Source organism: Citrus sinensis, chromosome 9 (genome assembly GCF_022201045.2).
Source record: "Citrus sinensis cultivar Valencia sweet orange chromosome 9, DVS_A1.0, whole genome shotgun sequence".
Classification (NCBI taxonomy): Eukaryota; Viridiplantae; Streptophyta; class Magnoliopsida; order Sapindales; family Rutaceae; genus Citrus; species Citrus sinensis.
In genome coordinates this window covers 28,499,552-28,523,667 of record NC_068564.1, presented here as the reverse complement: position 1 = coordinate 28,523,667, position 24,116 = coordinate 28,499,552, and the positions used below count along the sequence as shown (strand labels likewise).

The window sequence follows — 24,116 nt, the reverse complement described above, 5'->3', positions numbered from 1 at the left end:
TTAAGTTCTCAGAGGCTGTGCAATTTGCCTTGACACATTACAATGGCACAATGTGGAACAGGGCCGGGTTTAAAGTCTGAGGGGCCTTAGGCGAAATTTTCTTATGAGGCCTCTATTTATTTTGCAATTTCAATACTCAAAGACATATAAAAAGAATTAAAATTTATTTCATCTTTAATTTTTGAATTTCAATAATAATAAAAAAAGATAAAAAAATTTTAAAAATAAAACCTAAAAAATAGTCAAGAAGATATTTTTTTATTCCATTAAAATCGTTAAAAACAAACAGACAAATAAATAAAAACAATATTTTTTTTAAATAGAATATTTAAAATGATAGAGTACAAAATTTTGAAATGATGAATTGATGTTCAAAAACAAAAATGGACTTTATATTTTAAGAAACTAATTATTTTACATGAACCAATGAATATAATAATTTTCTTTGTAGAGAAAAGAACAAGAAATTTTTTTCATTTACTAATTCTTGAGATTATAAGGTTTTTAATAGAAATTAAAAGAAATACTAAAAATCAAAGATTCTAACATTGAATAATTAAAAAGGTAAATAATTTTTTGGAAATAATAATAATGAATCAACTAATGGTTAAATAATATTATTAATTATATTTCTTTAAAATTAAGATTTCTAAAAATAGATTTTTTTTTATCAAAAATAACTCTTAATTTCTTAAAATACGTATTAAAAAATTATTAAAAAAATACTTAAAAAATGAGACATCCTTAAAATATGAGACCTTAAGTGACTGACACTCTGACGTGGAAAGTGGAATGTGGATGAGCAGCAGTCCAAGGTACAATCATATTTAAATGAAAAAGGATTTCCTGCACTCTGCAGATGGATTGGTGGGCTTTTCTATAAAATTTTGATAAACCTGACGGTCCATGATCTGGTGGCGATCAAGCCCACTATTTTAAATTGCCGCTGTTAATGGAAGTTATATTATTATGTAGCTTAACAAGAACCTAAAAAGGAAAATGCCGGTTTCTTGCAAGTCGTAATGGTGTCTCCCATGTTTGCTGGTACTAGGAAGCAGGAAACAAATGGTGCTGCACACTGTTTGGGTTGAAAGTTGGAACAATCATCCATCACCCCCACCCCCCACATCCTCTACCCTTTGTTGCGTTGAACAAATGTCAGTGAAGTGACATTCATCCTTCAATCGCTGAAAGTACATGTAACACAGATAAACACACGTGTTCAAAACAATTATTTTGAATTGTTGGGTGCAATTTTTTTTGTGTGGTGTATAATATAACACGCCTCGGCCCGAAATATCCATCTAAAGTAAATATTTTTATATACCATTTATGTCGCACCATATTTGGCTATGTATGTTGCTTATGGAGTTAAAAAAAAAAAGGGGGGGGGGGGGGGGGGGCGGGAAAGATAACTCATTGATGGCATGTTTAGTATCGAACGTATCCAACATTCTTCAAAAGAAGAATATGAGACTTAACTGTAAAGTCGAATGCCATAGATTCAATCAATAAACAACATTAAAATAATAATAATAATAATAATAATACTTGTTTCCCATCAATATAGTTTTTAACCAAAACAAAGAATTCTATTGGGTAAAGCAAAAAAGATTCCATGCATTTTATAACTAGGAAAACCTTATTAATCTTTAAATAGGAGATGTTTGAATGTCAGTTGGAGGATCTTCAAACCAATTAACTTGATTAGCTAAAGAGTCAGTAATTTGATAACCAACATATATAATATATGCAATCGCATCGACAAAGGAAGAAAAATCTTCAATAGTCAATTCATATGCATATACATATACATATACATACACATATTATATATACATATATATATACTAGTAGTCAATGCACGCAAGCAAATTTTTTCCTTTGTTATAACACCATAATATTACAATCAAGAAAGTCCTAAACCTACACACAGACTGAAAGTTAATCACATGGAGATATATAGAGAGAGAGAGAGAGAGAGAGAGAGAGAGCAAAACAAATAAGCTGGTAAACTAAGCACCAGAGATCCAATCACATGTTCCCACGGATCTACACCGTACGCGTTTCCCCGTCATCAGAGATCACACCTCCAGACTCTTTTTCCACTATCTGGGCCTACCTAAGCTACCACCACTGGTAGGCCCACCCTTGCTACTCATAGCCATTTGATGATGAAACCCACCAGAGCCATACACGTTCCCTTGATTGAGTTGACCTCCGTGTCCCATCATCATCATCCCACCGTACTCTCCGCCAATCGCACCGCCAACACCGTGACCCGGCGGCGCGTCCTTGTCACGCGCCATTTTCTCCCCTTCCATCTCCCTGAACCTCTGCAGGTAAACCTTGAGCGGCTCCACGTATTCCTCGAAGCCCAGAGTGGTCATTGCCCACAGGAGATCGTCTCCATTGATGGTCTTTCGCTTCTCCCTTTGGCACTTATCGGAGGCCTCGCCGGTGACGAAGCTAATGAACTCGGAGACGCACTCTTGCACGGTCTCCTTGGCATCCTTGGATATCTTGGCATTCGCGGGCAGGGCCTTTTTCATGATCCTGCTCACGTTTGCTATCGGCAGGAACCTGTCCTGCTCCCTCGGCGACAGCTCCCTGGATGAGCCGTGCTGCCTCTCTCTTTCACCTCCCGAATCATTATCCGAGTCTCCCATGATTATTTTGGAGATAAACTTAAATTAAAAAGCTTTTTATGTACTTCTGGTGAAGGGTGGTGCTTAAATTGAAGGCTTTGCGGAAGAAAATTTGAAGCTTTTACTGAATTCTAAGTGCATGCATGAAAACGTTAATTATAAGGCTTAGCTAGCTTGAAGCACAATTTTTTTTAAAAAAAAAAAAAAAAAATCCTTTGGATTTCAGGTAAAATCATAAAAAATTAAAACTTTGAAGACAAAACTCAAGAAATGATTCCAATGAACAAAAGGGGTGACAAAGCTTGAGATTATTAATAATTTTGAATGAACTATCAAAATTTTGGTACGGGGAAAATCAGAGGATTTTTTATTTTTTTATTTTTTGGGGTTCGTTGAGAGGGGGAGAAAGTTTTTGAGAGCGAATGAGTTTTTTGGGTCCGTTGGATCGACGCATTAATGACGGGTAGAGATTGGACGCGTGGATGATTCTGATCCGTTGTTTGTCGATAAGTGGGTATTTGCACGGACAGAATTTACGCCATTCGATTGGTCGTGTGGTTGATTATCTGGACCATTGATTTGGTATCTCGCACGTGGTCGGTGTGACCTGGAATTTTTTATTTGATGGTCTCCTTTATTTTTAATTTTTTCATATAAAAAAAGTTTTTTTTTTTTTCCAAATTAGAATACAAAAACAAAAAAAATAGTGAGCTCACGATTAAGTTCACTAACGTCTCATTTGCGAGAAGACTATAATTTATCAATATGGCAGGTAGGAAGATTAGCGGTCATTTAACTAATTTAACTTTTAACTATTAAATAATTCGACAACAGTAATTTTGAACAAGTCCTTGTTAGTCAAGAGTACTATTTAATTTACCATATGGGTTTGTTAATTTTATGTAAAGATTAATATAGAATTTTTTTTTTGTCATCAGATTCGGATACATGCAATTTGCAGGTAGTTATTTTTTCTTCCTTTTTTTTAATTTAATTAATTTTTGCCACTTCACAGTGGAAACATGATTTTTAAATTCTCTACATGGGTTTGTTTACTTTACATAGATATTATAAATATTTTTATTTGTCGTCACATACATGCAATTTGTAGGTATTAATTGACTATAAAGTGTTCTTAATTCCTAGTGGAAACATACAATGACTTAGCCAATAGGATAGGTAACTATAGATGGCACCAAATCTAACAATAAAGTGCTTATTAAATAAGTGATTTCACCTAGTCATCAACCCCATGTCTTAATGTTGTCACCGACCCTAAGATTGTGACTACTTATTGTGTATTTGTTAGGCTATCCTTTCCCTTTAATATATTTTATATAAATGTACTAATTTAATTGACTAATACCCAAAATTCAAGGCCCCATCCACCATAATATGTTCTAGAATTCCTTTATAATGGTTTTCGTTTGGATTTTTACATAGGATTTTTAAAAAAAATTAAAAAATGAAAACACTTTTTTTGCTTTTTATGATGTTCACAAGACACAGCTTATAAGCTTATAAACAAACCAAACACTGATTAAAAAATGACAAATGTAACCAAGACGGCAGCACCAAGGATTACCAATCAACTAACCAGATGTGCCATCCACTTAGTTTTTGATTAGATGAGTAGTAGGAGTCGTAGTAGTAGTAGAAGGTCAATGAGTGCTCCACTTTTAGTAGTGGAGCAATTTTTTTTGTCTTTAGCTTCAAGATTTTGACATTTTGCATACCGATAAGGGTCTATTATGACAGGCAGCGGCAAAGGATGATGTGTATGATTGCTTTCAATATTCAAATCAAAGTTATAACATGCAACTTCAGTTGATAGTAGTATTGTGATATATAAAAAAAATATTACCTTATTATCTAGTAGACATCATTCGCGTTGGGCGGGCCAAATTGTTGCATAATTAATAGTCGCGCACCGAGGCTGTAAAAGTTGTGCGTTCAAAAGACATCAAAAAAATCTTTTTGCGTGAAGCAGTCCAAAGTGAAACCATGATAACGACGATTGCATTCTATTTTCTTAAACCTCAATTGGTGAAAAACAAGCTCTTTAAAATCGGTATGGCTGGCAACTGGGTATCCCATCCCCCCCATTAACATTATCTATCAACAACTTGGATGCCCTTGCGATGTTGTGATCAAAACCGTCCGTTTAGAACCCTTGCTATTGCGAAAGTGAAAAGCAACTACTAAGCAAAAAGGTTAATAAAAGCAATTGTTCCCACAAAGTGCTTTCCCAAAATCACTGATTTGTACACTGAGATCTAAGCCAGTGCCTCACTGCGCGTCTAAGGAACTGTCAATTTGGGTCTGTTGACCCCACGTACCGCCTAGGTCCCTGACTCCCTGTACCGTAGCACTAGGTCAAATTCCATTTTAGCCTTTTATCTTTTGGATCTGGATCCCCCTAAGTTACATGCACGTAACTTACAATCCTCTCACATGAATAATAAATGATATGGGTCCATTCATTATTCATGTGACATTCATTATTCATGTGAGAGGAAACTTAACATTAGCCTTTCTCAAATATAGCTTTTCATTTTAGGCCCCCAGCAGTTGGTAGGTTAGCACAATCAAGATAAATTCACTGGAGTATTGCGTCGGTATGGATACTTTCAGATTGGCGGGATTGTCAGCTATAAACAAGATCTGGTCTAGTCACCACCCCTCGACTCTTTGTGGTCCAATTCTGCATTTAGTCATCATCCTGCTCGATATGTAAATGAAAAACGGGCATTAGGGTACTTGCTACAAAGACTTTAGAAGTCAAAATCTCGCATTTGTACAGTAAACAGACATTTACAACCAGACAACCAAAGCATTCAAGCAATCTCAGGTCAGCAAAGCTTGATCTTCAGTATCACATGGCCAGTGGCACACAGCAACAATGAGAAACAAATTACGCGGCTCGATTAATAAGGCAGAGACCAAACAAATATTATCATCCAAAAATAGGGTCCCATGAGGCCATGAATCATCTCATCATGCAACAATCATTTCTTTGAAAATTAATGTTGATAAGCACATACCTGGAATGAATTGCCAGCTTTTGAAGGTCCCAGGTTGGATAACTATGAAACCAGACTTTACCGTCAAATCTTTTTACTCCACAAAAGGTCAAAAGGTTCCTACAAATTATGTTATTGTGTACACAAGCGGCAAATTCTACGACAAGCCTTCAGTACATCCATCCAGCTCCTCTGGTTTCTACTTATCTCTAGTTTAATTGCCAGCAAATTAACACTAAGTTACAGCCAGCTTTAGTTGGTACAGACTAAAGGATACAGACGGTACAACTAGACTCTGAAGAGTAACCAAAAGGCATATAAATATAGGTACAATAGTTTGAGACGGTCACGTTCCATTTTGAAGATTGTCAGGCTTCGACCTCTTGACCTGCCACCTGAGATTCATCTTTCTCAGCATCACCTTCTCCATCTTCATCATCTGCCTCATCAGCTAGTTTAGTGAGCTCTTCCTGGATCATGAGCTTTATTGATGACTTTCTTGATGTGAGATCGGCGTCAAATTGTTGAGCTGTAAATTGATCAAATTTCCCATCAGGCAGAGAATAGTTTAAGGGTGTTTCTTACTCCTAGTACAAGGTATCTATCAGCAGGGATTGCTTCTAATCTTGGGCAGCAGTTATTGACATCGCTGGTCAACAGGTACAACATTTGTACAAAACCTTTATGAGTGGTTCTCTAAAGATGTTAACCATTTATTTCTTTTGAGTATTACAAATAACTAATTAACTTTTTACAGATATTCAGCAGTTCAGAATCATGCACCAGATAAAGTTTGTTTAAAAGCTTAGACAATTGAGCGGTATCATCTGATGATAGGAAACTTCAAAATGCTGAAAATAAATGCAATAAATGAAGGTGATGAAGGCATACCAAGTAGCTTCAGAATGTCGGTGAATGTAGCCTGAAAAATAAAACAATACAACTTAGTGATAAGACACAAGGCTAGAAATTACTGCAGCATTCCCCTTTTTTATATTTTTTTTGGTGAAAGAAATTACTGATTGAAACCATTTAAAGTATTTCCATCTAATTTCTTTTCCCGTCTTCCAAAGCAATTGGAGAAATAAGAATGTGTAGTGTTTATGAGAAATTGGATCATAGTGATATCAAATCTCACCGTGTTGAAGTCCACTTCCTTGAGAATTTCACATATAGCGTCTCTTAGCTTCTCATCAGTCAGCTTCAACTTCTCCTCTTTAGCTTTTTCCTTCCCTTTTGCAGCCTTTTTCCCTGAATTATTTTAAGAGCAACTTTCAGCATATTAGTGCTTAAGAAAAAGCAAACACAAATAATTTGGTCTAGCCAAAAGGAAAAATTAAGAAAAAGGGAGTGTGAAAGAAGTTGACAGCAACTATTTTACCAGGTTTTTCCTTGCGAGTAGATTTTGTTGGAGTTGAAGTCTTTTCCTTGGGGACTTTTTCATTTTTCTTCTTTCTAGAGAATACTTTCGGACTGGCATCACTGTCTTCATCACCCTTGGACCGTCTAGCTGATGCTTTTTTGGGTGTTCTTTTTGGTGGAGGACTAGACTTATTTGAAACTGTAATTTTCTTGGTCCTAGATTTTCCACCAGATACCTTCTTTGCACTCGAAGCTTTTGAATGTTTGCGCTTTCGGACATCTTCTTCAGAATCATCCTCAGATTCATCTTTGTCCTCACTTTCAGATTGTTCAGGCATATCATCATCTGATTTTTCTGGAACGCCATTTTCTTTTTCTTCTCCTTCAGAATCTTCTTTTTCCTCTTCCTTCTCCTCTTCTTCCTTTTCCTCTTCCTTCTCTGCTTCCTTTTCCTCTTCCTTTTCCTCTTCTTCTTCTTCTTCTTCGTCTTCTCCTTCTTCTTCTTCTTCTTCAGATTCATCATCAGTGTCAGGAATACTCTTCTTCCCCGTTTTTGAAGCACTTTCAGTCTTTCTTTGACTCTATAAAACAACCAATAACCTTATATTTTTTAAAAGAAACAATAATGCTATTAAAAGAAAAGAGCAGCAGATTTGCAAACAATTATCAAATCAGTCACCATTAGCCTAAAAATATGATGAATTGGATTACCATCTCCTCGGATATAGTAAAACTGAAAACCAAAAGGTATTCTAACCATTACAATTAGCTGCAATAATCGTAAACCGTCTTTCTGATTTCAATTGAAGTAAACTAATACCTTAGACGAACGTTTAGAAGGTGTGCCCCCAGATGTTGCTGAACCTTGTTTAGTTACCCTCTTGCGCTTATTGCTCTTATTTGACTGAGTTACAAACAGAATGTTATAATAAGAGATACAGCAGACAAGAAACAACAGCCATCTGTAAAGTCAATTTTCTTTTTCATTTTTTGTTAAAGTAACCAAACCTCTTTCTCCGCAAGCAGCACAGTAGTTGTAGCATGAGGAGCCACCAAAAAGTCAATCAGCGATGCAACAATATCTTCCTGCACATGCATATTAATCTCATTAAGACATATCACTTGATATCTTCAATTTTTTAAATTCAAGCAGAGAAGCTAAATTGACAAATCCTGAATATTTTGTGCACATGTACTTATGCAGACAATTAAAGAGATTTACAATTGAAAAGGTTCATTTTGCTCAAAGTAAACTGATGAGATAGTGGCCACTCTCCAGAAGATGAGACAGCATACAGCAAAAAATTTGGACAGAAAACTAAAAAAATAGTCTATATAAACAGTCTAGCCAATGCAGCAGCAAATTGACATACCTTCCTCCTAGTGGTCTTGGAAGTTGGAATGTCTAGTACATCACAGAATTCCAGTAACTTCTCTTTGTTACACTTGTCAAATTTTTCTTTCACTTTGCTCCTTTGTTTTTCCTGTAGGAACGCAAAATAAAAAATAAATGCATCCAAGTCAAAATTTTCACTCACGACCATCACATGGCAAACCAAATATGTGGTAGTACATAAGAAGAAAACATACTTAAAGCCCTAACATATGCTATATGCATAACATACTGTATGTAGAGAGGATCAATCTTCTTTCTTAAAACTGCAATTATTTTACCTCATTCTCATGCCACACAAATCCAGAGAAACGAGAAATGTTGCTTTTGACCTGAAATGCCTGCAAATGAAAGAAATGGGAGACATAAAGGAAGTTTAGCACAACCAATAAAAGCGTCAGAGTAAGACCCAAAACCGTCTTATATTCATGGAGTTAATACAGCACATCTGCATGCATGCAGGTATCTATTTACTACGTCCTCATAGTGAACTACATTGTCCAGGAAATGAACATCAAGCAAGGAAATCGTAGCACTCAGATTACCTTTCCCCTCCTTCCAAAGAGAATTGAATGCAGCAGTCTGAAGGTGTCGTCAGTCTTCCTTCGAGACAACTTAAACGCCACTGAAGAAAGCACATTAAGAGGACATATAATTCATTAACTACTCTGCATTGACATGCCAATGCACACAGAAGATAAATTAAGCTAAAATAAAGCTATATTAAGCTCAATTCTGCAAAAAGTTTCATTTTTTAAGACTTTAAAAATGGAGATCTCAAAAACCTGAAGGTCCACGGTATCATATAGTGATTTAGTCATAAACTTAAATCGATGTCACGAGGCCATTATCAAGTAAAAGTTAAGGGATGATCATTCAGATATGCCATAAACTTTAATAGCAGGAAAAATATGTATATATATGTAATAGGATAGCACATAATAATAAAAAATAGATGACATTAGAAAGATAGGCATACCATTAGGAATATCTTTTAAAGGAGTACCGCTACCCTACAAAATCCATGTAAGAATATACATCAAACAAAGTCATGGTGAGGCACAAAATTTACATTTATATGAATGAAGAAAAATAGTTAAAAAGAAAACCTTTTCAATATGGAGTTCCCTTGAGGAGTCTTTCTCAATAGATGCCACAAGTCTTTCAACAGATTTCCGCTCCCTAACGGGGCGATCAACAGTAGGAGTTCTTGGCTCTGGTTCTTTCTTCTCCTTCACTATCTTGGGCTTCTTTTCTCTAGCTTTCGCCCCATCACTCTTCCCTTTAGCACGCTTTGCTGAACCTTTCTCCTTCTTAGTCTCTACATCCTTCTGTACATTGTCCTCAGCCTCATCAGACTTCACTTTCCCATCTTCTTTGTCCCCCACTTTTTCTTCAGCCACCTCGTGTTCATTTGGTCCATTTTCTTCTTCCATTGCTTCAGTCTTATGTTCCTCTTTTTCTTTATCTTCTTCATTTTCTTTTTCTTCCTTGGTATCCTCCTCTTCTTTGGTGTCCTTTTCTTTTTCTGTTCCCTCATCTTCTTTTGACTTGTTATTTTCCTTGATTTTTGAGTCTTCATCCATCTTGTCAGTCTCAGATTGTTCATCAGCTTTCTTATCTTCTTCCGTATCTTTCACACCATCATCTTCCTTCACCTCTTTTCCCACAGCCACAGCTTCACCTCGTTTCTCTGGCAAGCTAGTTGTCCCATTTTCTGTTGCCTGAGGAGCTTCACTCTTTGTTTCTTCCTCACCCATAATCAACCTAATTCAAAGTAAGCTGTTCAACAGAAACCGTTCTTGTGCCTGATCAAACTATTCAAGAATCTCTCACAACTCAATGCCAATAAAAGCTGCACAAATAGTATAAATAAGTAAATTATTTATCGATCAAATTTATATCCCAGAAAACAGAACAGTTTGATTGCTTAATACTAGCATAGTACAGCAAGTTCTGAAAATTCTTAAGTCAAATACTCTTCTAAAAGTAAATAAATAAATCCCTTCAAAACTTTTTTTCCTTAAAATAAACCGAAAACTAACCCATAAATACAAATGAAGCAAGCCTGAATGAACTCTCAAGACAGAGAAAAAAAAAATGTAAGTTAAATAAATCCTCTGGTTGGTTGCTAAGAAAATAACAAAAAGTTGAAGAAAAAGACGACTCAATTATTAGGGTTTATGATTTCTTTTCCCTGAATTCAGCTAAATTAAACTAAAACCAGGCCGTATCAAGTAAAATGCAAAAAAAAGTTCCATTTTTTCCTCCCTAAAATGATAAAATACATCAGTATCAAAATTCAAATCTCAAAATCTCTAATCAAATTCCAACATTTTCCCAGCCACCAAACACAGCTTAACACGGGTTTCACCAAAAACCAGTAAGAAGAGCCACAAACACAGCAAAAACCCTATGTTAGTTTGCTGAATAAATGACACGAAGTTCAGGAAAATACTTACTGAAATAAAAATTCAGCTGAAATGGGCAAAGCTAAACTCAATTTCGTATAAAGTCCCAATTTTTCACACTTTCAATTACAAAACATCTCCTCAAAAAAGATAAAAGACCTCACTTTCAAAATTCAAACCTCAATTTCTCTCCAAATTTTCACATTTTCTCAGCCAAAAAACACAGCAAGTAAGTCAATTTCAACCCCAAAAAAAAAAAAAAAAAAAAAACACCAACAACAACAAAAGCTACAAACCAATCGAAAACCCTAACCTTCAACAGACAACAAAATAAAAAAAGAAAAAATTTACCGTAATTAGAAATAAAATTACCCAAAGAAATTGATAATTAAAAAAATAATTACAAGCATAGAATTTAAAAACTTACAGAGATTTTAAACTCAAATCTCGAAAGAAAACAGACTCTGAACTCTACTTGTCTTTCTTTCAGTGTTTGACATCTTTAAAAAATAAAAATAAATAAATAAATAAATATTGTTATTAAAATAAATTGGCTGTATTTGTGAATTTATTTATAGTTCGGACTTGAAATCCGGATTTGAAATGCTGTTAAGTGCCACGTAGGATCGAGGGAGTAGTTCGAGGTCGGAAACGAATGGACGGACGGGATTCGAGGGTGAGGGTATCTAGGGAAATCAACGGCTGCTGTGTGATATTCGTTTTGAGTTGTGTCTGAGCATCCGCGAGTAGTGGTGGTCCCCACGGCAGTGAAAGTGGCGCTTCAGTGGATGTTTTTGTATTTTTCTTTTTAACTCTTTTATTATTATTATTTTTTTCTGAAAATCCACGTTATTTTCTTTCAATTTTTTCTCTTCTCCTGAAAAGTAAGTAAGGGCACTGAAAACTCAAATTCCGTAACCTCACGTTGAATTTAAACTCAGATGCCTGATTTGAAAAAAAAAAAAAAGAATTGTTTAAAAATTCTTAGGCCAATCCACTAGAAATAAATTCGTATTATTTTTTTTTTTTTTTTTTTGTCGAGTCTATAATTATAAGTAAAATTATTGTTAATTTGGCATGAAAATGATTATTTCTAAAGTTGGCTTTTGTCATTGTTCAAATTGGAATTGTCTGATGCCTCTGATGCCATAGCAAGTGACAATTTCCCATTAAAAAAGAAATTAATAATTTATTCATCAGCAGATGAGGTATTGGGTTAACGGATTAACTTGATTGAACTATCACATAGAGATCAGAATCTCAAATTTAATTATAGAGGAAGCTTCAAGGGTACCAAGAAGTAACGTGAATATAGATCTAAAAAAAAAATAAAAAAAAAAATCTGGGTGTATTATTGCCACTTGTTAATTGTTATCAAATCATCCAAATTTGGATTGAAAAGGAAAGGAGGGGCCTATAGAATCGGTATGAATGAAGAAAGAGTGGCGCCACAGGCAGGCACCCCACTATTTCTCTTATAGAACCCTTCCTGTTTACTAAGGAGGTTATTTTAGGAATTAAAAAAAAATGTGGGGTTGGGGGTGGGGGGGGGGGGGGGTTTAGAGGATAATAGAGGGTTGTTATTATTATTATTTTTAATGAAGATAATAGAGAGGTTGTCAATAACACAACTCATGAAGAAAAAGATAAGGAGTGTGGTTTATTCGGTCCCCCTGCTCTCATCTCACGAGGCCCCTCTGATGTTGAAATTATCGTAAACAACGGAAGCTGTGCTGGTTGTATATCTATTCTCTTTTGTATTTTCACTTTGCATGTTGCAAATTTTTTTATTTGTTGAAATAAAATGTTCCATTCATTCTATAGCGATTTGATGAGCAGTGCAACAAGATGTTAGTCTTGATAATTTTTTAATTTCTTTTTTTTTACTCTAAAACATTGAATTTTAAAAAATTTACTTATCTAAAAAAGCCTCTAATAGACACTTATATAACAGACTATCAATTTTTTTTCCCCCAAAAAAAAAAAATGGATGATAGACTTGCATGTAAATGTGTTGATAAAATTATTTAAAAAGAAAAAAATAATTACGAAATAATACAAGAAAATTTAGAAGTAAATGGTGAAAAAAGATATATAGACAAGAGGGTACTTTTAAAATTTAATGGAGTAAAAGAAGAAAATGGGGTCTTGCGAGATAAAATGCTTTTGGGTACCCAATCCGTCCGACATTATCTTACAACTTAAGTGGGCTTTTGAGTTTAATCTGGCTCATTATTTGACAAATTGAGTGTGCCTCTTTAGTGTATACTGAAATCTCATCACACTGGACTTTTTATCTCAGCCAAGAAAGGGAAAAGAAAGAAACATCTGTCAATTCTTATTTATATACCCCATGAAATCTTGAGTAAAACTAAAGAAAAGAATCAAGAGCACACTTTTTTATTTTTGAAAGCACAAATGTTGGTCACGAGCAAATATTACCCTATGGCTCATATCTTCGAATCAATGTTACAGAACAGGAACAAAGTGAAACTTGAGTATTTTGTTAGAAAAAGTACCGAAGGCTAAAGAAAAAAGCATCAAACATTTTTAACTTTTTAGCAAAAGCTAAGCTGACAAATAAAAAAGTGCATAATTTGATTATGTATCAGCATTTAATAGAAAAAAAATAAAATAAAACATACTGAAACCTAAAGCGATGCCAAGTCGACAAGATCAAACTTTATAGAAATCAAAATTTTTATAGAGCAATATTGAACCCTAGAACATTTATTTGCTTATGCTTCAATTTCAAACCTTGGACATTTGATGGAGCCCATGGAAATGTCAATTTCAATCAAATTTTCCTCCTCGTTCACTTCATTAACATCTGCAAAGATCTCCAACAGGCCTTGTTGCCTCATAAAGGATTCAGGCAAGAAATCATCAGGCAAATTATTCGACCGAACTTTTTGCCTTGGTTCTTCCTCACTCAAGTTGCAAGTGGAGTGATCAGTGCTGCCTGGAATGGCAATTTCAATGAGGCCATCTTCATCATCTTCTGAGACTGACCCGCTTGAAATCACTAATCCATTTTGACCGACAATGTTGTTGCCTCTCACCCAATCGAGCTCAATGTTTTCACTTGAAACTGAGTCATGATCAATGGTATCACTGTCTGATGGAAAATCTTCAGGCTCATGTACAAAGCCAACTTCACTTTCTTGGGCAGCTTTATCTCGTGCAACATTTTCAATCACTTGTTCTATTTTCTCATCGTCAGGCTCATTCTCAAGAACTGAATCACACATGGGATTTTCATTTTGAATTGCTTTCTCATCAACATAAGTAAGCTGCTGCTGCTGCTGCTTTCTTGAGAATTTGACTAAGTAAATGGTTGACAGAATCAAGATTGAGACTGTAACTATGAAAGAAAGTAAGCCAAAACCTAGGAAACAACTGAGAACCAAACAAGGAACAAGGACAAGTGCAAGACAAATTAGTAGAGAAAAGATTTGACACTTTACTAATTTTCCCATCGTCAGAGATCTAGAAATATATAGCAGAAAAGATATGCGACGAAGGGTTACTACTATCCGAGAGGAGCAAATGCAAGTAGTAATAGTATGTCACTCATATTTATTGACTGGAAAGTGGAAAGCAATGAAGTTTTTGCTGCTCAGAAATAAAAAAGAGAGAGGCTACAATGGAGTTTGGAGTACGCTAAGTATGAAGACGAAGCAAAAGTGGTTTACCAGAATCTTTGTGCCTGATTTGGTGAGCTTCCAAGGAAATTTGCAGTTGACTACTGGAGAAATGAGCTTTTCAAGTTTTCTAGGACCTTGTTTCTGGTGAAATCACTTGTTGTATACAGCCCTTTTCATTAGAAAATAAACACATAGTAAACTAAGGTCTTGTGTTCAATTTCTCATTAAGGACCAACAGTATACTAGTTTGTTCTTATCAGCAATTGATTCTCTTAAAAGAAGTAAAACACTAGAATAGTTTGTTTTTGGGTTAATTTCGTCCGGTCCCCAAATATTTCAACATTTTTCATCACATCCCCAAATATTTCAATAATTTCTATCACACACCTAAATCTGTTAATTTGACCGTTTATTCTAACAGTCAAAGGATAAATTTAGAAGTTTATACCCTAAATATTATTTGATGATAATAAATTAAATTTATTTGATAAGTTAATTCATGGAATTATTATTAATTACCTTTCATTAAGAATTTTTAATGTAAATATTAATTATTAAATTAGCATTTTATCTCATTTAATTGTTCTCTATAAGTTGGTAAAAAAGCTCGGGTCGGCCTAAGCTCAGACATAAAGCCTGCTCTGCAAGGGGGCCCTGGATATGAACCAAAAAAAATGTAAAGCCTGCATAAGTTGGGCCTAGACAAGGGCTTAGTAAGCCGGACTTGGCCTAGGCTTTTTTATTTATAAATAAAAAATAAATTTAATTTAAATAAAAGGAAAAACTTAAAATGCTAAATTAGTTTAATTTTTATTATTAGTATTTATTATTTATTAGGTTGTATTATTAATATTTTATGCATTGGACTATTATTCTATTATATATTAGATAATTATCTTTAAATTAATTTTTTTCTTAATTAAAAAACATTTTATAATTAATAAGAAAAGCCTGAGCCCGTCTAAAATGGCCTGAGCTTTGTTTAAATAATGTGGGTTTGGACTTTTCGAAGTCTAGACCCAAGCCTACAAATTACCATTCCTATTTAATTCAAGATAAGAGGTATTTCGAATATTTAATCAAATTTCAAATAATTCCGTTAAACATAACTATCATATTAACTGAATTAGGTGCGCAATGAAAAATGTCAAAACATATAAATACGCGGTAGAAAATGTCAAAACATTTAGAGGCTGGGTGGAAATAACCCTTTTTTTTCAACATTTATCATTTCACAGACATAAAAAGTCTTGGAATTGCCAATCCATGTGCAACACGTCTCGCTGATCATGATGACACTGTAAAACCAATTAAATATTTACCTACTCGAGAGGTCAACTTGCCTGGCATGTTTTGCAAAAGTTAAATCGGGGGTGAAAATAGAACCGATCTACAAATTTGGCAGATACGATAAATCAAAAAGAAGAGGTCTCAGTGATTATGACCTGCCCATTTTCGTTTGTCTGCAATAAAGCCCATGGAAATGTAATGATATTGTCATGTTGTTCCATTTTCATCGCCCCTCATGAAGGCAGAAGGGCGCCCATTACCGTGAAGACATCTTTTTTGGCTGTTAACGTCGGGTAACCCCATTGCCTGCCTTACTTCACAAGCAAACGAACCCGCAGAAGTAATGCGAAAAGGCCAAGTGCAGGGCATCTATGTAACACTGTTGAGAAATCTTGAATGAAATCAATGAACGAATGGCCCCTCTTTATGAAAAAGAGAAAGCTTTAATTTCATGCCACCGATTGCATTCATTAACCTTTTTTTTTTTTGGTCTTTTTGAGCTAGATTTCACCCACCCAAAATGATAAAGAGAGCGTAGTTATACTCATGCATGCACTTTAATTTCAACAAACATAAGACCACTCTTTCATCTTCATTTTAGAGTGATCTCATCTTTCAAAATTTTTGTTGGTTTGTAAAAAAGTACATGCCAATGCCAATTAAGCAGCATCTTTATTGTCTCCTAAATTAGAAATGGTTGATACTTGATAGCTTGGTGGAAGGAAAAAAAAAAAAAAAAAAAAAAAAGGGTGCTTTGAGAGCACACATGTAGTATCTATCAAAAATTTCTTTGCTCCCCTAATGATGTCACTCGTGCAATTTTTGTAATGATGTGTGCGTAGGGTGCATGTACATTTTTCAATTCAATAGGCAAAAGCAATAAAACATTGCTTTTTGGGGTGCATAAATTAATATCGTGTTATTAGCCATGATATTAGTAAATACAAGTTTATAGAGATGATGTCACAACAAGATTTGATTACTTGATTTTCAAAAAACAATCTATTACAAAATATTTATTCAATTTTGCAAATCTACTACCATATCGATTAGATTTTATGTTCTTTTCCTTTTTTTTTTTCTTTTTTGTCGTTTTTACTCCAACCGAATCAACACCGCACATCATATGAATTTTTAGACAAATCAATGACGTTGATGACAAAACTATCCTGAATTCTAAGCACAATGGCTCAATCCAAAAACCAATCCCATGAAAACGAAAAGGGTAATTTAGGCAATATGGAAATTGTGCACGGGTCAAATCATAATAAAAATTAAACACAACCGTCTTTTTTGCATATAGTTTATATATAACCGAGTCTAGGGTTAGGGATTGTTGAAAATGAAAGCAAAAACCTTCCATATTTGTTAATTCATCAGTATTTAAGCTCTTATATAATCAAACGGTCACAGATTGCTTGACTTGGGGTTTGGTTTCGGTGATTGATTTTGATCTGATCTCGCTCCCCATCCGGGCTTTATCGCCCTTTGGCCATTGAAATCCATGATCGTCAGCGTCCAATGGAACCCTCTCCAGTGCACACCACTCCTCAGATCGAAGAAGAAGACGAGTGGGGTATGCAATAAAAGAAATTTCCAATTTTTCTGTTTGGTTCGCTAGAAAATGCAGGAATTTCTTAAAAAGTTTGGATCTTTCTATATTCTTTGTGCTCAATATGGTTATATTTGATCTGCGTTTCTTGTTTAAGTTTTGAATTAAGGTTGACATGGGAATGAATTGATTTGGGTGAAGTTTGGATTTTATTTTATTTTTAAAAAATTATTGTAGGCACTGTTAGTATAGGAGTAATGCCATGTGGCAGGTTTGTTTTGTATTATTTGATAGGATTTGATTGGTGGGTATGTTGATTTTGTATTGAGTTATTGATAATCATGCATTTTATCAATTTACGAATAACTTAATTTGACATGAATTTATGTGAGAGAGTGTAATTCTGTCCCAAAATGCAAGTTTTTTAAGGCTTTGAAGAAAAGAGTGCATTTTTAATATTTTAATTTGGAGTTGTCATAACATCTAATTGTTTACGTATGCCGGATTGTATCTGAAGAATGCTCTAATCAAATTTCTTTTGCAACCTAAATGTCTTTGACATTTCAATAATTTCTTTTTTTGGGTGCCCACTGCTTACTTCTAGTTTATTCTCCTTTACTGCATTCGATGAGTCAAACTTTTACTTCATTGTGGATTGGTTTAGAATGAAATGGTGGGAAGTAGTTAGAATTTTGTATGGTCCGATAGCCGGTTCATGTTTCTTAAATAGTAGTTCCCTGAGAGTGGACTACATATCACTGATGGAGCCAGTATAGGACTATCCGGGTCAAAGACCAGCTGGGGCATGGGCCCAGTTGGCTTTGGAAAAATTTGAAGAGTAATTTTAAGTCAGTCCATAATTGCTTTGCATTTGTGATAGTGCCACAGCTCAATATTAAAATTATTAAAATTGCCAAGGTAATTGTGACGAGTTTCAAATTTTAACCCTCCTTAAGAAAAACAAATATTAAAAATTTATTAGGTATTTGGATTCTATAAACATGAATTAGCCACACCTAAATGAAGACAAAAGAAATTTATCTAAACAAGATGTTAATTAAAAAACATGAAACCATAAAAAATAAGGTTCTTTATTTTTTTCCCTCATTTTCTTCTTCTTCTTCTTAGTTGTATCCATGAAAATGTTTTATATTATCGTATTGACTTTCAGAACACAAAACCTTGCTAGGGTAACGGTAATTACTAAAAATCTACCGATAAATAATAATATAATATTGTTGTAGTGTCATATACTGTTATTAGAATATTTTGAGATCGTATTGTATCTTTTTTAAAAAAAGGATAAAAGTTTTGGATATGGATGGGAAACCTCACTCACTAAATATTAGTCCAGTCAGTTAAGCTGTATTCATGGTCTGTGTCATACGCTGAATATGCCCCAGCTGAAACAATTTTCTGGCTACATCCTTGCTGTGTATTATACGCAGGCAATACGCATGGAATGAACTTTGTCCTATTATTGACCTCATCAAGGTAATTAATTGTTTTAATGTTTGTGATGCTTAATTCAGACACGGATGGATTTGTGATTCCAAGCTTGGGAATAGGGGACTCAGATCAAAGTAAACGAGATGCTGTAGAAGTGGAAAGTTCGAAACCTCCTTCCCCAAAGGTCAGTGCCTGTTCCATTTCTCTATTTTTGAAGTACAGGAGAAAGAGAAAAAGTTAAATATACATTAAGCATGAATACATGGTAACTTTTCCTTTGAAGCTTTTATCCTATCAAGTATAGTACCATAAATAGCGACACTTGATTATATCTGTTCGTTGCCTTTTATCTCTAAAAAGGGTAAAAAAGAAGAGAACATCTATCTAGGACCGCATGGTGCCCCACCTTCACATCCAAAGCATCAGGAGTTGAACTCCTCTAGCCGAAAGCAACGATTTAAACAGAAACTGAAGGAAGCTGACCGGAGGACAAGTGGGCCTGGGCGGGAGAATAAGGTGGAAAATCTGCGAGAGCTTGTGGGTGGTGGCGGAAGAGTAAGTGCCAACATGTCAAAGGGTTCTAATAGGGATTGGCTTGACCCACATTGCCATGAGTCACAATTTGAGAGGTGGAACCCCCAGTGATTGGAGTTCTGGTTAGCTTGGATATTTACCTGTTGACAAATTTGACTTTGGTGGAAACCGCTGCCATTAAAGTTTAATCTCATTGTACACAACATTTTATTGAGCTATGTATTTCTACAATAAGTCTTCGGTTAAACTGTTCGCTGTTAATTGTTATCATCATCGTTATTGCAGAAAGCATTGCAGAAAAAAAAATTATGTTAAAGTCAAGTTCTTGTTTTGATTTCTCTGTGGTCTTTTAAGGGACCAGGCATTAAGCAATACATTGAAGATTATGTCTTTCTGAAATTGACTAATGCCATTACGTGCTTGTGGCAAAATGATTTGTTTCAAAACAGTGTAAGCTTCAGGTCAATGGAAAATAAAGGTAGCTCAGTATCTCGAAATAAATTATAATGCTCTAAACATTCAATTAGATATTTGCATGCCAAAATAATAAGGTTTTACTGGTTACTTGTAATGCAGAAATGAAGTTGATCATAAAAAATAACTAAATATTCCTAAAGAATACTCCTATCAAAATAATGACTTGAATAAATACCTGTATGAAAAATTAAAAATAATCACGATCAATCTGAATTTGCACCCTCAAGAAAATGATTTGTGCTTGATCCGCCCAATGCTACCGCTCAACAACTCATTGGCAAAATTTTCAGGTCACATCCCCTAAGGCAACCTCTCACAAATAATATGTTGATGAATAAAATGCTTTTCGAGCGGTGGGAATGTACAGGAACAGTGATCTCAGGCATCCTCAAATTTCATTTGATGCCAAGGAATTCTAATCCAGCTGCAGCAGGTGTCAAACCCTGCTGAGACAGATAATGGACGTCATAAAACTTACTCAGATGCCTCATTCCACTGTCACACAGAATTGTAACAATCGTGTGACCAGGGCCAAGCGACTGTGCCACTCTGACAGCTCCTACACAATTCATTGCTGAAGAGCTCCCAAGAAAGAGCCCATCATTCTTCACAAGAAACCTGTACAAGTAAAGAGTATATATGTTAAAACTGACTAAACCAGTCTATTGATGATAATTAATGGATGGAAGGAAAACATTCTCATTTACAGAAATGAGACGTGGGAAATAAGGAATTCCTCACAATAGCATATTAGCCAGATCGGGACAAAAATAAAAATACAAGCAGCATAATTCCACCATCTTTGATTCCTCAATATCCAAAGAATCTAAACCCTCTCAACAATGAAAGAGCTTAGCGTGGACTAACCTTGACATTTCAACAGCCTCCCTATCTGTGCCTCGAAAAGCCCCATCAAGTTTTGCCATCATAAAATTTTGAGTTAATCTGTTGATTCCGATCCCCTCTGTTATTGTGTCAAATGGATTCTTTAATCTTCGTCCTTCAGCTTCCTCTTTAGTGTACATCACTCCTCTAGTTACCTTGTTAAACAAACTAGAACCAGGAGGATCAATCAGAAAGCATTTGATGTTGGGATTATTTTCCTGTTGAACATGTTTCGGAGAATTTAAGCAACGTTGACAGCATAATATGAATAACAAATGAGAAAAGGAAAAGAATGAAACCTGGAGAAACCTGGAAACCCCAGCCACAGTGCCACCTGTGCCCGCAGCCGCAACAAATGCATCTAATTCACCACCAGTCTGTTCCCAAATCTCAGGCCCAGTACCCTCATAGTGCGCTCTGAAGTTTGCTAAATTTTCAAACTGATCTGCAAAGAAACCACCAGTACAATCACTTGGAAACTTTGAACTTTGTATTGCTCCATCAGATCCATAACCATTGATATGCTCTAGCTCTTTTCCATCCTTGTCGACTGCTCTTCTACGCTTTGATGCTAACTCATTTGCTTCCAATGCCCGTCTCCTTGCAACATTGACAAAGTGGTCTCTGTGTGTAATTGAAACTGGTCTCACCCTTTCTACAGTAGCTCCAAGAGCCTCAAGTATTTGAGACTGAGAAAAGTTTCAAGAGAGACACAGTTTAATGCATTGCAGTACAAAGAAACAAAGGGCAAAATGATTGCAAAGAATACAATAGGGTTCATCTCCTACATGTTCAATGAGTTTAAACAATAAGTTTAATCCATCTCAGTAGTTCGGTCTAAGGGATGTATCACTTTCCAGGTACTTAACTGCTGCATTGCCACCTTTTAGAATGCATAAATAAGTTGCATGTCAACCTTCCATAATTGTAATGTAAATAAAATCAATAATACAAAGGAAATTTAAGGAGCACATCCTTTTTTTTTGATAGAATTATGGGAAATTATCATTCGTATACCCTAAATTTGTGCTTTTATAAAAAATACTACAACACTTTAAGGGTGCATCAATCGTCCACCCTAAATTGACAAAAGTTATCTGCCGTCCACTAAACCGTTAGCTGCCGTTTGAAAGTTAACGGAACAGTAACGAATTGACGATTTTACCCTTGAAAATTATCACTTATATACCCTTAAAATCTCTTATTATCACTTATATACCCTTAAATTATCACTTGTATCATATAAAAAGACTAGATTACCCCTCTGACATCATCATATTTAAATGGCAACTAACAGTTTGGTGGACGACATATATATTTTGTCAACTTAGGGAGGATGACTGATATGTCCTGAAAGTGTTGTAGTAAATTTGATAATGGAGTAAACTAAGGGTATACGATTGATAATTTCCCTAGAATTATTAACAAAGTTATACTTAGCAGACTATGGTAGATAACTAAATATGTATTCAAAATTGATTATAGGATCTGCCTAGGAAACAATAATCTCTTTGATACTTTTAGCTTGCATCATAAAAAATTGTCTAGGATACAGATATCTCACACAAGGCAGCAACAGGACTCTCAAGGAAATATGTCTTTCAATGCCCTGAGTATACTCTAACTATTCAAAGTCTTTTAAAGATAATGCAACAAAACCTGAGAGTATGAAGCATACATTCAAATGTCTGGGAACTCATTAAAAGTACATAAATACATACCTTCTCTATGGCAGCATCATCAGGAATAACAACAAGGCATTTGCATCCATAGGTGGGAGCAACTGTAGCGAGGCTTATGGCGGTGCTTCCAGCACTCCCCTCAGTAACCACCCCACCCCGAGTTAGCTTGCCGGATTCAATAGCCTGCACAAAGTAACACGATGTACATTATGCCTTAGGAAAATGAAGCAACTACCAAGTTATTCAACATTTACAAGCAATGCAAGCTAAAATCTCGAAACACCATTAACGTCAGAAAAATTATAACCGTTTACATAAATCAAATACAACATTTTCTGATTTTATTTCTCAGAATTTCAAAGCAATAAAATAGAGAATTAAAACAATTTACCTCTTCAATAATCTTGACAGCAACTCTATCTTTCACGCTGCCCCCTGGATTCAAAAACTCGCACTTTCCAAGAATCTAAAACAACCCACAAGCCAACCAAACATCAAAAGTAAAAATCAGTGGCTAAATTCAAAAACAGAAATCAACAATATTACAATAGCATTAGAAAAGGCAAAAAAAAAAAAAAATTCAAAGCTTGAAATGAAACAAGGATAAAAAATTGAAGCTTGAAGAGAGGAAAAGATCGAGAACAGAACTTACCTCACAGCCAGTGGCTTCGGAGAGGCTGTTGATTCGAATCACAGGAGTGTTCCCAATGGCATCCACGAGGCCTCTTCTCGGTTTCAGTTTCTTCTTCTTGTTGAAGAAGATTGATCGAAAGTTTCGATTTTTATTGGGCTTATAGAGAGTACAGTAAGTGACGACGGCGATGGCGATGCCGGCAGCTGCTCCAATAGCTCCCGTGGCTCTCACGGTCACAGGCGCCATCGCGGCAGCTCGAAGTTGTGACCGTCGAAGTTAAGAAAAACTCATTAGACGACTTAGGGAACTAATTTTGTTGAAACGTCTTGTCGTTTTTCTTAATTTTAATGGGATGATAAGTCGGCTTATTTTTTTATGACGTGTTGCTCCAAATTTTGATGAGCTTTTAGTGGGAAAGTGAAACTGAAATATTATGTTTGTAAATGTTACGTACCATCTGTAGTGTTACAATTTTACTTTTTTTTTTTTTTCACTTTTACACTTAGAAATATAATAGCTTTGAAATAAATGTAATTAGGTGGTAAGTCATTGAAATAATTTATATTATATGAATCTTACTATAAAGATATGAATTTTACTATAAAACCATTAGTACATTGTAATAAATTATTAGATATATATATATGTATAGATTATTACATATACTATATGAGTTTGATAACAAATGAGAAATATTTACATCACAGCTATATATGTTATATGACTACATGATGGTCTAGATATATATTTTTAGAGTTTAGCCATTTGAACCTAAATTTTAACAAAAAATTGAAGCCTTTGATTTCATACAATTCAATTACTGGTGGATGATTTAACATCATAAAATGTTATATTGACTTTCAATATCAACCATTCGATTATAAGAGATTAATAGTTCATATTTTGTGTCAAAATTTAAATTAAAATATCACAAACCATGCTTTTAAAATGAAAATATAAAAATAAACGAGTTAGTTTTTTTTCCATTCATTCCCATACGAATATTATTAGGGGTAATATTTTATCGATTGTCACAATTAATTACCATCGTTAAGGTAATGAATCTTAGTGACATAAAATGTAAAACCACAATCAATGAATATCAACAAAATAATATTTCATGATTCAT

At 34.8% G+C, this 24,116-nt stretch overlaps 5 protein-coding genes across 7 annotated transcripts; 1 reads left to right on the top strand and 4 right to left on the bottom strand.

The window, feature by feature from the left end:
* Positions 1–1,867: 1,867 nt before the first annotated feature.
* Positions 1,868–3,060, bottom strand: LOC102609097 (nuclear transcription factor Y subunit B-3). Its single transcript, XM_006474832.4, has one exon. The coding sequence runs from the start codon at positions 2,667–2,669 to the stop codon at positions 2,109–2,111; it is 561 nt and encodes a 186-aa protein (XP_006474895.1). The 5' UTR covers positions 2,670–3,060; the 3' UTR covers positions 1,868–2,108.
* A 2,688-nt stretch (positions 3,061–5,748) lies between these two features.
* On the bottom strand, positions 5,749–11,426 carry LOC102609385 (DEK domain-containing chromatin-associated protein 4). Of its 2 annotated transcripts, none has more exons than XM_006474833.4 (12): positions 11,265–11,426; positions 9,536–10,281; positions 9,406–9,439; positions 8,972–9,051; positions 8,708–8,767; positions 8,407–8,517; positions 8,042–8,119; positions 7,854–7,937; positions 7,053–7,614; positions 6,810–6,922; positions 6,563–6,593; positions 5,749–6,200 (listed from the first exon to the last, which is right to left on the bottom strand). In XM_006474833.4, exons 2-12 carry the CDS (start codon positions 10,184–10,186, stop codon positions 6,040–6,042), a joined length of 1,965 nt encoding a protein of 654 aa, XP_006474896.1. In that variant the 5' UTR covers positions 10,187–10,281; positions 11,265–11,426; the 3' UTR covers positions 5,749–6,039. The 2 variants fall into 2 exon arrangements, with proteins under 2 accessions (XP_006474896.1, XP_006474897.1); XM_006474834.4 differs by lacking the exon at positions 11,265–11,426 and adding an exon at positions 10,889–11,075.
* A 1,929-nt stretch (positions 11,427–13,355) lies between these two features.
* Positions 13,356–14,714, bottom strand: LOC102609854 (hypothetical protein). Its single transcript, XM_006474835.4, has one exon. It carries the CDS (start codon positions 14,314–14,316, stop codon positions 13,576–13,578), a length of 741 nt encoding a protein of 246 aa, XP_006474898.1. The 5' UTR covers positions 14,317–14,714; the 3' UTR covers positions 13,356–13,575.
* Positions 14,715–17,091: 2,377 nt separating this feature from the next.
* Positions 17,092–19,556, top strand: LOC102610163 (uncharacterized). Its single transcript, XM_006474836.4, has 3 exons — positions 17,092–17,350; positions 18,859–18,959; positions 19,136–19,556. The coding sequence occupies exons 1-3, from the start codon at positions 17,296–17,298 to the stop codon at positions 19,418–19,420; spliced, it is 441 nt and encodes a 146-aa protein (XP_006474899.1). The 5' UTR covers positions 17,092–17,295; the 3' UTR covers positions 19,421–19,556.
* Positions 19,557–19,806: 250 nt separating this feature from the next.
* LOC102610473 (cysteine synthase 2) lies at positions 19,807–23,316 on the bottom strand. Of its 2 annotated transcripts, XM_006474838.3 has the most exons (6): positions 23,006–23,309; positions 22,745–22,819; positions 22,393–22,536; positions 20,971–21,360; positions 20,654–20,889; positions 19,807–20,404 (listed from the first exon to the last, which is right to left on the bottom strand). In XM_006474838.3, the coding sequence occupies exons 1-6, from the start codon at positions 23,231–23,233 to the stop codon at positions 20,182–20,184; spliced, it is 1,296 nt and encodes a 431-aa protein (XP_006474901.1). In that variant the 5' UTR covers positions 23,234–23,309; the 3' UTR covers positions 19,807–20,181. The 2 variants fall into 2 exon arrangements, with proteins under 2 accessions (XP_006474901.1, XP_006474900.1); XM_006474837.4 differs by having other exon boundaries at positions 20,654–21,360; positions 23,006–23,316.
* Positions 23,317–24,116: the final 800 nt, after the last annotated feature.

Excerpts from the sequence above, each read along its gene's own strand:
- LOC102610163 (XM_006474836.4), top strand. The coding sequence starts at position 17,296 with ATGGAACCCTCTCCAGTGCACACCACTCCTCAGATCGAAGAAGAAGAC. Across the intron at positions 17,351-18,858 it reads CGAAGAAGAAGACGAGTGGG|ACACGGATGGATTTGTGATT; the intron begins GTATGCAATAAA and ends TGCTTAATTCAG. Across the intron at positions 18,960-19,135 it reads CGAAACCTCCTTCCCCAAAG|GGTAAAAAAGAAGAGAACAT; the intron begins GTCAGTGCCTGT and ends ATCTCTAAAAAG.
- LOC102609097 (XM_006474832.4), bottom strand. The coding sequence starts at position 2,669 with ATGGGAGACTCGGATAATGATTCGGGAGGTGAAAGAGAGAGGCAGCAC.
- LOC102610473 (XM_006474837.4), bottom strand. The coding sequence starts at position 23,233 with ATGGCGCCTGTGACCGTGAGAGCCACGGGAGCTATTGGAGCAGCTGCC. Across the intron at positions 22,820-23,005 it reads CCGAAGCCACTGGCTGTGAG|ATTCTTGGAAAGTGCGAGTT; the intron begins GTAAGTTCTGTT and ends GGGTTGTTTTAG. Across the intron at positions 22,537-22,744 it reads CTGTCAAGATTATTGAAGAG|GCTATTGAATCCGGCAAGCT; the intron begins GTAAATTGTTTT and ends TACTTTGTGCAG.
- LOC102609854 (XM_006474835.4), bottom strand. The coding sequence starts at position 14,316 with ATGGGAAAATTAGTAAAGTGTCAAATCTTTTCTCTACTAATTTGTCTT.
- LOC102609385 (XM_006474833.4), bottom strand. The coding sequence starts at position 10,186 with ATGGGTGAGGAAGAAACAAAGAGTGAAGCTCCTCAGGCAACAGAAAAT. Across the intron at positions 9,052-9,405 it reads TTTAAAAGATATTCCTAATG|TGGCGTTTAAGTTGTCTCGA; the intron begins GTATGCCTATCT and ends TGCTTTCTTCAG. Across the intron at positions 7,938-8,041 it reads TGCTGCTTGCGGAGAAAGAG|TCAAATAAGAGCAATAAGCG; the intron begins GTTTGGTTACTT and ends TTTGTAACTCAG.